The following is a 13220-nucleotide window of genomic DNA, read 5'->3' as shown; positions in this document are numbered from 1 at the left end:
ACCTATCAGTAACAAAAAATGAAATGAAATGTCGTGTGGCCAGGGCCTCCTGTCGGGTAGACCAGTCGCCTGGTGCAAGTCTTTTTAGTTGATGCCACTTCGGCAACTTGCACATCGATGGGGATGAGATGATGATGATGATGATGATGATGACAACAACACAATGCCCAGTCCCTGGGTGGAGAAAATCTTCGACCCAGCCGGGAATCGAACCCAGGCCCATTAGCATGGCATTCTGGCACCCTGACCACTCAGCTATCAAGGCGGACTATTAGTAACAAATTAAGCAGCCCGCCTCTGAACTGCTTTGAAGTCTTTCTTTAATCTGACCTGGTGTGTATCCCAAACACTCAAACAGTACTCCTGAATAGGTCACACTAGTGTCCTGTATGCGTCCTTTACAAATAAATTCCACTTTTCCAAAATTCTCCCAACAAACACTTCGTCTTACATACCACAAACCTTACATGCTTGTTCCATTTCATATCGCTTTGCAACATTACACACAGATATATAAATGACGTGACTGTGTTAAGCAGGACGCTACTAATGCTACATCTGGATATTGCAGGTTTGTTTATGCTACTCATATGCATTATCTTGCATTGTTCCTACATTTAGAGCGAGCTGCCATTCATCACACTAACTAGAAATTTTGCCTAAGCCATCTTGTACCCTCCTACAGTTGCACAACTTTCAAACCTTCCCATAAAACACAGCCAAATTGGGAAACAACCATAGATTGCTGCCCACCCTGACTGCCGGATCATTTAAGATCATTTATGTACATAGAAAATAATGGTGGTCCTCTCACACTTCACTGGGGCGCTCCTGATGACACCCTCATCTTTGATGAACACTCGTCAACGAGAATGACGTACTGGACTCAGTGCCTTAAGAAGCCTTCGAGCCACTTGCATATCTGTGCTTATACGTCAGTTAACAGTCTGCAGTGGAGCACCCACCATGTGAAATGCTTTTCGGAAATCGAGAAATATGGAATCTGCCTGTTGCCCTTCATCCACAATTTACAGTGTATCTTGTGAGGGAAGGGCAAGCTGAATTTTGTACGAGCAATGCTTTCTAAAACCATGCTAATTCATATACATAAGCTTTTTAGTCTGAAGGAAATTTATTATATTCAAACTCAGAATAATTCTGCAGCAAACCGATGTTAAAGATATTGGTCTGTAATTTTGCAGGTCCATTGTTATACACCCTATATCCTTATATGCTGATAAAAAATTTGTTAGTATAAACCCACCTTAAGAGTGGCATATTGTTATTTCTCAATTCATTTGTGAACCTCTTACTGTGTCTTGATTAGTAGACACTACTAAAATGTGTATCTGCTAGAATCTTTAGAACTGTGATGACTGTAGTTGTCATTTTATTGTTAACAGGTCATGTCATAAACAACTGTGGTCGCAGTTCTTCCACGACCTTCTGAACATCGAGTCGTGTGACAAATTACCAGACTTGGGCTATTGGGAGGCAGCCATGCAGCAAGAAATTGATGTGACAGTTCTAAATGATCAGCTCAAAGTTTTAAAGAATGCGATGGATGGTTATTAATGTGACTTATTTAACATTCTGACACATTATCGTTATGAACACTGCATCTCTGATGTGAAAACTTTTATATTTGTAAATACATTTTTATAATTTTAGAGCTATATATATATAAATTCTGTTTCGGTTTGTGTAACCATGAAAACACCAAGAGGCCCTTCATTATTTCATATTACCTGTTACTCACAGGAAACTAATTTGTTACTGTATCAGAAGAAATACTTCTGTGGTGAAAGATATTATTTCTAGGTCTTTAAAGATGAATGTTTGGAGGAGCACTTACCAAATCTGAATGTTAATTATGGAGTGATTTTACATTCATTTTGTTTCTGGCATTATAGATGAACATGAAGCAAGCGTCAGTGTCTAATGGAAATTTCTGCAAGGGAATTAAGGGATGCTTGATTTTGCCTTCAATGAATTAGGGAAACCAGTGCATCATCTTTCAGCTGCAATGTGTTCTTGGGAAGATTCACAAAGCAGTATGTTGGTGTCAAAGTTTATTTGGCCTACTTAAGAGTGAAATACTTTCCAATCTTGCCAGAGGTACCACTTTCCCAGAGATGTACTATTACAGGGAGAAAGTGGATGACTAATTAACTGCCATGTTAGAAATTGATCATTCTGCATCACAGGGCTAATTGACAGGAAGTCCTCAATCATTAAACAATTTCAAGAGTTGCTTGGAGCTAATAAAATCGAGAAATCAATGGGTCCTGGTTGTAAAAGGCAAAATGGCTACAAAATTGGTTTGGCTTGACATTGGCTCTATGTTGAGATGACATTTGTGTAGTTATTGACGGCTGGTATCGGTGCCTACAAGTTCTGGAAGTGTTGCTTATCTTAGTGCGTATTTTCTGAAGGTGATAGAGGAAATAGTTAAAATTTTTAATCTGGTCTATCATCCCCATTGTAAAGTGATTGTTGCTGTGCTGTTGCTGTTGAGTGTGAGTCGTGGGTGTGCCATGCCAGCATGCTGCACATTATCAATTAAGGGAGCAACATGCAGTGCTGCTTCAGTTATTTCTAGCTGTCCTACTGTCCCAGCAAACTGGGAGAAGCCACATTATACAGTGCTTTTTCCAGTAGGTGACTGTATAGTTAAGGCAGTGTAAACTGCTACAGCTGTGCAGTTTAGTGCGAAAAGGCTGTGTTGTGCAGGAATCAAATGGGGAAACAGATTTAGTCAGGATGGGAAATCCTAAGGGAGTGATGCCATCAAGCAGTAGTACTTCAAGAAACAATAAAGACAAAGAGAAAACAGAACTAATCAAAGAAAAATGAGTGTACTACATCAATGTGCAACTTTCTGATCTTTGTTGAAAACAGATTTTCAGTGCAAGAAATGACACAGACATGAAGCAAGTAAATTAAAAGTGGAACTAAAGGAGCAGGCTGTCTTAATTGCCAAGTTGCAACAACTACAAAAACAAAGTAAGTTGGTGAGAAAACACAAAGCAAACATAAAATGTAAGTGCAGTACTAAAGACGATACTGTTATAACCTTTAATCACTAATAAATTGCGTGGATATACAAACGTAGAAACAATAGCTGGTTACATGCTACCAGTTCCGTATCGGTCATTCGACTGCCGTGCCGTGGCATGCGGCTGGCGCTGTTCATAGCTAGGTGGCGCTCCCGCGCTCAGCCGAGTTGCGGAGTGCCTCTATCGCCGTTTGCACGTACTGACGTGGTGGCACTCTTAAATGTCGTGGCATTGTCACAACACTTTTCCCCCCTTGAAAAAAAACACTCACTTCCTGGGAGACACGGACAGCGCGGAGACATCCATGGGCTCTTGGGAGGCCCCGAGAAGATCCCGCGGAGAAACATGAGAGTACGGTCGAAAATGTCCAGGACGGAAGCCCGTGCGTGGAACGTGCCTCCTGGACGAGATGATGGGTGAAAACTCTGGAGCAGCATCCATAGGTGTCGTGGACCTGCGGGTGTGCTTCAGCGAGATGGGTCCCGGAGAAGGCAGCATCGCGACTGGGACCGATTCCGGCATACTCGGAAGCGGTAGCAACGTCGGCTGCAGCAACACGCACGGGAGATCGGCAGCAGTGACAGGACTGGCTTCTCGGGCTGGTGGAGGCGAAGGAAGGGGCCGTGGCACCGGCGTGGCCACCACTCGTGGGCACATCTGGTCGTAATGGCGAACAACCATGCCGTCATCCGTACGTATTTCACAAAGCTGGCGGCCACGAAGAGCCTTGACCACCCCTGGAATCCATTTAGGGCGAGATCCATACCCTTGTGCCCACATGTCGGCGCCCACCGAGTATTTTCCCGCACGAAGAGACACAGTACAAGGCCTGACAGGGTGAAGCAGGTGCAGTAGAGTGCGCAATTGGCGGCCATGCAAGAGTTCAGCAGGGCTGCGATCACCCAGAGGCGTGAAGCAATGAGAACTCATAAAATGCAACAGAGCGTCATCTGTGGAAAAATCACTAAGGAATTTTTTCATCTGGCTTTTGAAAGTTCGGACAAGGCGCTCGACCTCCCCATTCGATTGCTGATGGAAGGGCAGTGCTGTAACATGATGAATCCCGTGTCCAGTACAAAAATCATGGAAGGCCTGCGAAGAGAACTGAGGGCCATTGTCCGTGACGATCGTGGATGGAAGACCTTCTAGCGCAAAGATTTTGGGACAAAGCCAGCGTCGTCGCCGCAGTGGTGGGCGGAAACTTCGAGAAGGCATCAATCAACAGCAGCCAATAAGTGCCGAGGAAGGGGCCGGCAAATTCAGCGTGCACCCGTTCCCATGGCTGCGCTGGGTCAGGCCACGGAGAGGGCATTGTACGGGGTGCAGCCAGTTGTTGAGCACACTGACCACACGCAGTGACCATGTGGGCGATGTCTGAATCAATACTGGACCAATAAACTTGCCTGCGGGCCAGGGACTTAGTCCGAGAAATCCCCCAATGGCCTTCATGCAACAGTTTGAGAACATATTTGCGAAGAGAGGCTGGCACCACGACCCGTGGAGATGCGCCATCTGTGGCCAGAAGAACAACACCATCACGAACAGACAGACGAAGGCGCAAGGCATGGTGGTTGCGAAGGGGATCCGATGCCCAGCCCTTGGTCCTGTCTGGCCAACCCCGTTGAATAAAACCGGTCACCTGACGCAGGACCGGGTCCCGCGCAGTAGCCGACGCGACCTGCGACCCTGTAAGCGGAAAACCCTCGACCGCACGACGTTCTGCCTCATCACTGTGGAAACAGAGTAGTTCATCTCGATCGAAAACCGGGTCGGGGCTCATCGGCAAACGCGACAACGCGTCAGCGTTGGCGTATTGGGCCGTGGGGCGATAATGAATCTCATAGTGAGAGCGAGACAAGTATAAGACCCAACGTTGCAGGTGGTGAGCTGCCTTATCCGGAAGCGACGCCGATGGGCTGAACAGAGAGACCAGCGGCTTGTGGCCGGTGATGAGGTGAAACTTAAAACCATACAAAAAAAAAACGCTGAACTTTTTTAGAGCATAAATGATAGCGAGCGCCTCCTTTTCGACTTGAGAATAACGCCGTTGCGTATCGTTGAGGGTCTTGGAAGCATAGGCGATGGGTCGTTCCGACCCATCCTCATACCGATGGGCGAGAACAGCCCCTAGGCCATACTGGGACGCCGGCCGAAGTGGCCGTGCGGTTAAAGGCGCTGCAGTCTGGAACCGCAAGACCGCTACGGTCGCAGGTTCGAATCCTGCCTTGAGCATGGATGTTTGTGATGTTCTTAGGTTAGTTAGGTTTAACTAGTTCTAAGTTCTAGGGGACTAATGACCTCAGCAGTTGAGTCCCATAGTGCTCAGAACCATTTGAACCATACTGGGACGCGTCAGTCGCCAGAACCAAGTGCTGACCCAGATGGAATGTGGCAAGACAAGGCGCTGACTGCAAATGAGCCTTCAGACGAACAAAAGCCTGCTCACACTCGTCGGACCAACAGAAAGGAACGTTTTTGCATAACAGCTGATGCAGAGGATGAGCTACCGCCGCCGCAGATGGAATGAATTTGTGATAATAAGCAATCTTGCCTAGAAACGCCTGAAGTTCTTTTACCGTAGACGGCCGGGGTAGAGCAGTAATGGCCGCAACGTGTTGACGTAGAGGGCGTATACCCTCATGGGACAAGTGGAAACCAAGGTACACGATGGAGGGTTGGAAGAACTGTGACTTGTCCAGATTGCACTTCAACCCAGCCGAATGCAGAACCCGAAACAGTGAACGCAAATTGCGAAGGTGCTCCTCAGTGGAGGCCCCCGTGACAACAATGTCATCCAGATAGTTTATGCAGCCGGGAACGGAAGCCGTGAGCTGTTCCAAAAACCGCTGAAAAATGGCCGGCGCGCTAGCGATGCCAAACGGTATACGCTGGTACTGATACAACCCACAAGGAGTGTTGATGACGAGAAATTCCTTGGAAGACGCATCCAACGGCAACTGATGGTACGCCTCCGATAAGTCAAGTTTGGAAAAGAACTCGCCCCCAGCGAGCTTGGTAAATAACTCCTCAGGACGGGGAAGAGGATAAGTGTCAATGAGGCTCTGAGCGTTGACAGTGGCTTTAAAATCACCACACAATCGCAGAGTCCCGTTTGGTTTAGGAACCACCACGATTGGCGATGCCCATTCGCTGGAGATAACAGGAAGGAGAATCCCTGAAGCTGTTAACCTGTCTATCTCAGCCTTGACAGGTGCACGCAATGCCACCGGAATAGGGCGTGCCCGGAAAAACTTAGGGCGAGCTGTAGGTTTAAGAGTAATGTGGGCTTCAAAATCCTTGGCACGACCCAGACCAGCAGAGAACACGGACGAGAATTCAGAACACAATCCATCCAGCTGTTGATACGGAATATCCTCAGATATGAGGTGCACATCATCATCAATGGAGAACCTGAACAACTGGAAAGCATCATAACCGAACAGGTTTTCAGTGCCCGCATGATCCACCACATAAAACGTGAGGGGCCTAACAACAGACTTGTAGGCAGTGGAAGCATTAAACTGGCCAACGATAGGAATTTTCTGTTTATTATAAGTTCTCAGATTTCGCGTAACTGGAGACAAGGGAGGGGAACCCAACTCCAAATATGTGCGAGAATTAATGAGAGTTACTGCAGAGCCAGTGTCCACTTGCATGTGAATGTCTTTATCCAGAACATGATTGTTTGAGAAAGCACACAGTTAACATCCATGTCCGATGCCTCGTCCTCGTCGACAGGAACTTTAGGGGACTGACACACAGAAGCAATGTGGCCTTTTTTTCCTACATGAATTACACGTGGCCCAACGATTTTGGACACGCGGCCCTGTCATGCTGTACGAAACAACGTGGACAAGAAGGAAGTGCGGAACGAACCTGCTTCTGTGGTTGCTGTTTTCGCTGCAAGCGTGGCGGCCCAACGCGACGTTGTTGACGCAAGTGAACCGCCGCCACATCGGCGGTCCCCTGGGAAACAGGCAAATTGTCCGTGTCGAAAGTGGTCTGTATAGCGCCTACATCACACCATGCGTCTATTTGCTCACCAGCAGCGTGAGACACTTCAAAAGATTGAGCGATGCTTAGAACTTCCGACAACGACGGGTTTGGCAGTTGTAAGGCACGTTGCCGAACTTCTTTATCAGGAGCAAGCTGTAGAATAGCATCCCTAACCATTGAATCAGCATAAGACTTATGATGAGTGTCCGTGCCAAACTGACATTTCCTACTCTGACCGTGTAGTTCCGCCGCACAAGCCCGGTAAGATTGATGGGGCTGTTTACGACACCGGTAGAACGCCACGCGGGCGGCAACGACGTGGGTGTTTTTTCGGTAATAGTTAGACAATAAGTCACACATTTCTTGGAAGGACAGAGAGGCAGGTTCCCGCAGTGGGGCTAACTGAGATAGCAGCTGATAGATCCGTGGGGAAATCCAAGATAGAGGAGCGTCGACAACGCCGAAAGCCAAGAAGTGTTGCCGCAAACGCTTCTCATAATCCTCCCAGTCTTCAGCGGCCTCGTCGTAAGGAGGGAACGGAGGCGGAGAAGAGGAAGACAGACGATGAGTAAGCGACGTCGGCAACACCTGAATAGCAGCTGTCAGCTGCATTTGCTGTTCAATGAGCGCTTGCATAAGCTGTTCCATGTCTGCCCCGACACGAACACACAAATCCACAACGCAGGAACAAAAATATCCGACCTCGTCGCCAAAAAGTGTTATAACCTTTAATCACTAATAAATTGCGTGGATATACAAACGTAGAAACAATAGCTGGTTACATGCTACCAATTCCGTAGCGGTCATTCGACTGCCGTGTTGTGCCATGCGACCGGCGCCGTTCGGAGCTATGTGGCGCTCCCGCGCTCAGCCGAGTTGCGGAGCGTCTCTATCGCCGTTTGCGCGTACTGATGTGGCGGCACTCTTAAATGTCGTGGCACTGTCACAACAGATACTATCTCAGGGTTGCAGTCACACCAGTTCCAGGTGCTGAAATAGCTGTAGCACAAGCTGCTGGCAAAACAATCAATTGGTCACCCCCTGGACACATCATATTACTGCTACATAACGCAGCCTGTAGCGTTAACAATTGCCTCAGATGAGGAATAGTCGATGGGTTTCTTCATGTATGCCATATGCAGCTGCTGTTGGTCTATGGTGATAAGTTCTGCAGAACCACCAAATTGTGGTGATTCTGATTGCTGCGTTTCACCTGCTGCCCCAAATGGCCCTAGAAATCTTGTAATAGGGGATACAATCAATTGAGTTAGCAGGCCATTTGAGGTGTGATAGGAAATCTGGCTTCATCAGCCGAGAACATACACGTATAGCCTTGTGATCACGGCTCTGGTTTTCTTGGAAGACAGGACTATTCACAGCATGCCCATTATGAAAATAGAGTAAAGACAACATTTGATCACTGAGAATGTTGACATGAACATTCTGGTTCATGATAACTTGAATGAATAGGTCCAAATTATGTTACAAAAAACACTCCTCAAAACATTGCAGGACCATTTTCCACGCACATTGGGTTAAATGCCTCATTGGGCCGCTGGTGCACATCATTTGAGAAGGGGAGAAAAATGTGACTCATCAGACCACACTACATTCCTCTAGTAGCTATAGTGTCCAGTTGCTGTGTTGTTTGGTCTGTTGGAGACGTGTTACATTTTGTGGCGCAGTGACCATTTTTGAGTTACCCTACTCCAGATGTCTGTTACATGCAGTTACCTCCACTCTGTTTGCTCAGTGTGTGGTTGAAATTAACCTGCATCCACTGACAGCAGCAGTTCCTGTCTGGTTTGAGACTGATTGTGATACTCGTCTCTAGTCCCTGCTGGTTAGGATGTTTTTTTATGACCACTGTTCTCACATTATGTTACATGGCTATAAGTAGTCACGGGCATGTCCAAATATGGTACATTCTTTTGCTATTCTATCACATTTCTACATGGACCCATCTTACTCTATGGTTCCATACAATCAACTGGCACATACACACCACTTCACTATCATGACGTCAGTGATGAAGGATCTCATGACCACATGATACTAGTCCTATGCCATCTGTAATGCTTTGGAATGACCAGTGTGTTGTTTTAAGGAAGTGATTAATATTTTGTCCAGTATGCTTGCTTTGTTCAAAGTGTGGAGAACAAATGATAGGTGAGGGTAGTGCAAGAAAAATTGATGAGCACAACAAAGTCCACCAACAAGCAAATGTGTATGTGAAGGAAATTAAACAAACTATTAATGTAGTCGTCCTACTAGAAACTGCTTCAGAAATCACCAGAAGATAATGAACATTAAAAAGGTGTAAAAGTCACATACATGTGAGCCTGGAGCCTACCTAAGAAAGAAAGCCTTTTAATGATAGTGTAGAACATTACAGGGGATACAGATTCAAATATATTAAGATGTAAAACGTGTGCAGAATCTTGAAGATTGACTACCTTGGAAAGCTTTGAAAGCAGTTTCAAACTATGCTTCAGGAGAGGGGCAAAGGTAGTCCACCAATTCTTTGAAGTGAGCCACGAACACTGTTTGACCACTGATATAGAAATACTTAATGTGGATGGCTATAACTTATCTTCTAGTTATGCAGGTCACATATGGAGAAAGATGACAATGTCACTTAAATTAAGAAGGCATACGAAAATAAAAACATTGATATCTATAGATTTTGCAGAGATCAGCATTTTGAATCTTGTGCTCATCAATTGGAATTTCATTGATAGTTAATAATAGTAGTCAATATACCGGGCTTCATCTGATTATTTTAAAGTATTTATGAAACAACTTGACACATTATTAAACATCTTGGCTTCCAAGCAGTATGAGGTAATATTAAGTGAAGGTTCCAATTTAAATTTTTTTAGTGAAAAACTGTTCAGAGCTATATATACTTCAATCCCTTGCCATTCCATATAATATAGCCCTCCTCGTACAATCTGCAACAAGAATTGTGGGAATCAGGAAAACTACCACTGACAATATTGTTGTGCATGCATCAAGACTGCAAAGTCAAAATCTGATTCTCATAGTTAATGGCCTCTCAGATTATATTGGTTGGCTACTAAAATTCAGTATTAGAGTGCATGGCATAAATAGAAATACATCACCTGTCAAAAAAGTGAAACGCCCAGAAGGTATGGTAAGATGACAGTGTAACTTCATACACATACATACCATCTACAGGTACGTAAACCATTAAAGCCGCAATTCTCTGTGATAGGTAGAACTGCCACCAGAGTACATTAGTGTTATTCATGTTTAGTGTTGTTACTAGGGCTGGCAGGGTACATAATGGATGTGAACAATGTCAGATGTTAAGTAGTCACTGAAGGACACAAATGTACCACATACTTTCATGAGACTGTGTTATCAGCACCTGACAGTTTGAAAGGGGCTTCATTGCGGGTCCCCAATTGGCCAGCTAGATGTTCCAGTCCACCAAATCTTATTACCACAAGGGAGAATTATCGTATTGTGCACTATGCATATCGTAACCCCTTTGCATCTGTGCCTCCCATCTGAGAACAAGTAATGGGATCCCTGCAACATTCTGTGTCATCCTAATCAGTTGATCAGAAACTAGCACTGGCCAGGCTACGGAATTACTGTCCCATATGTAGCCTGTCATTAACATAACAATACCAACAGCTGTGTTTGAATTGGTGCTGTGAGCGCTAAGCAGGGACTTCTGATAAATTGCATCGCTTGCGTGCAGCAGTGAATCGAAGTTCTGCACTGCCACCAGTGACCATCATTGGTGAGTATTGCAGCAACCTGGAGCAAGGTACGTTTCTTCCAGTGTTGCAGACTTACTGTTGGTGTCGTGTTATGGGAAGTCATCAAGCATAACCTCTGTTATGGGGAGTCATCAAGTGAGTCCTTGACTCACAGCTGGTAATAATTGAGAAGGTACTATGGCGTGTCATGGTCATTTTGCATCCTCATGTGTTACCTCTCATGTGACAGTATCGTGGAGCCCTTTTTCAACAGGTCCTTGCTTGTCCATACCTGACAAGTGTGTCTAGGAACTTTCTGTGTGATGTTGAGGTACTTCCCTAGCCAGTGAGATCCCCAAATCTGGTCTGATAGAATGTGTGGGAGTAGCTTGGATGTCATCTCTGTTCCAGTTCTAGTGTCAGGGACATCAAGGATCAGTTAAACAAATGTGGGCCAGCTTGCCTTAGCAGAGGATACAATGGCTTTACGACACCCTTATCAACTAAATCAGGGACAGAGGGGGTGCAATGTCATACTGGAGTAATGCTGACAAGTTCTTTGTACATCTGACTTGATTTTGTAATCGCTGAAATAGCATCACATACAGTGTCAAACAATGAAGTTTCATTTCGTTTCCTCCTCATCAATTGGGCACTTCACTTTTTATGTCAGGCAGTATTATTGGAAAACTGTAATGGTGATATATGAAAAATGAATTGGGGAATTTAAGAAGAATTTGCAAAATACAAACTGTGGATATGTAAACAACAGGCTTGGTGCTGATGAAAAAATAGTGTGTTCCACAACATAATGGAGAAATTAACTGATGGAAGAATATTAAATTCACTTAAAATCTCAGTTATAACTGGAATCAGAATATTATGCTGAACAGAGAGAAGACTACACTTGTCAAGGGATGTAGATGACAAGATTAAATTGTATCACAAACTGTATGTAAAATTCTAAGCAAAGTCCTCCAACAACAATATAAGAACTCGTTGGAGCAGAATAAAAAATGCCACAGGAAAAACAAATCAAGAAAATGAAGATATTTCTGTTAAGTTATATAATGAACTGATCAAAGATACACCTGAAAATGTATAAATTGTGCAAAGCAGCAGATAATTTAGGTTGAAACACTTCCTCAACATACAGGGTGGTCAGAAACAGTCTGAAAAGCTTGTAATGGTGTTGCAAGGGAGGTTGTGCTGAGAAATGATTTTCAAGAAAAAAATTCCATATGCTGTGCCATTTCCGAGTTGTTTAGCACTAGCAGGTCACTGCACGTACAAATTGCCAGGTACTGTCGGTAGCAATGCTGTGTGTTCAGGTCACGAGTCATGCTTGGCTACCTCAGTCAGTTAAATACTTCCTCATGAAAGGTAAAAGACTCAAGTTTGAGTCTCAGTCTAGCACACAGTTTTAAATTTCATATCAGTGCACACACTGCTGCAGAGTGAAAATTTTGCTCTGGATTAAGTTCCTGCAGTGCAAAATCATGAATTTGTTTTAGGTCATCATTTATTTATTTTAACTGTTCCCTAACTTCGTTCTGAACTAAATCACTCTGTTGTATTACATTTTTAATAACTCCTTAGTTAAAGAGGCTATTGTGTTTTGCAGCACCAAAATTTTCCTCCTTTATCTCACATGGAGCTTGAAGGCTAGAAGTTAGTTTTGTTCTTAGACTAGATGTTTGTTCTGTTCTTAGAGTAGCATAGGAACTATCTATCTTAACGTTGATTTCAGTTTTTGATTCAGCAATAGCCTTCAACACTTCCTCCATATTATGTGTCAGGATGCAGTGTTAAGAAGACTAAATTATATTGAATTTTGTAGTCAGCTGTGGTCACTGCATAACTTAAAGCATGTTATAAAATTAACAAATGAAGCTCTGATCAATGACATCACTTTCAATCATTCGCAAACACCCAATACCGCCAACATTGTAAATAAAACAAACAATGTGGTTCTAATACAGCTCAATGAAGCTTAAAGGCAGCTCTTGTCACGTTGAGCTATCAGCAAGGAGCAGGTTCAACAGGCGAGGCTAACTCTCATACAGTAGATTGCTGGTTTGCTGGCTGTGGCCATCGCCGGAATTAGTTCTGCAGCTGTAGCTGATGTCTGGCGTAATGATGCATGGCCGATGAGGTAAAAACAGCTTGCTGATGCATCTTCTGTTGATCTTACGATCATGGATTTATTACTTAATTCTTCAATACAAATGCTGTCAAGACATTCGATTATTTGATTAATGTATTATTCTTTTCTCAAATTTTGAGTACGGGGGGGGGGGGGGGGGGCAGTACATATATGTAGTTTGTGTGCTGAATCTCAATCTAAGTGATCGAGTCTGTTGTCAGGAACAACCCATTTGTTTATTCTCAGTTATCTGGACGAAAATACTTAATTCCTTCCCAGTTATCA

The 13220-nt window shown here is 44.4% G+C and overlaps 1 protein-coding gene across 1 annotated transcript in view; it reads left to right on the top strand.

Annotated features, from left to right (window-relative positions):
• Positions 1-1676, top strand: part of LOC126484437 (mitotic checkpoint serine/threonine-protein kinase BUB1-like) — a 220226-nt gene extending 218550 nt beyond the window's left edge. Inside the window, exon 19 of the mRNA XM_050107954.1 lies at positions 1404-1676. Within this exon, the coding sequence (XP_049963911.1) occupies positions 1404-1575 (172 nt within the window). The 3' untranslated portion in view covers positions 1576-1676. The remainder of the gene's footprint in view (positions 1-1403) is intronic.
• Positions 1677-13220: the final 11544 nt, after the last annotated feature.

The sequence above is a fragment of the Schistocerca serialis genome, chromosome 6, assembly GCF_023864345.2.
Source record: "Schistocerca serialis cubense isolate TAMUIC-IGC-003099 chromosome 6, iqSchSeri2.2, whole genome shotgun sequence".
Lineage (NCBI taxonomy): Eukaryota > Metazoa > Arthropoda > Insecta > Orthoptera > Acrididae > Schistocerca > Schistocerca serialis.
Note: the sequence above shows the minus strand (reverse complement) of the source record. Positions and strands in the feature narration are given on the sequence as shown.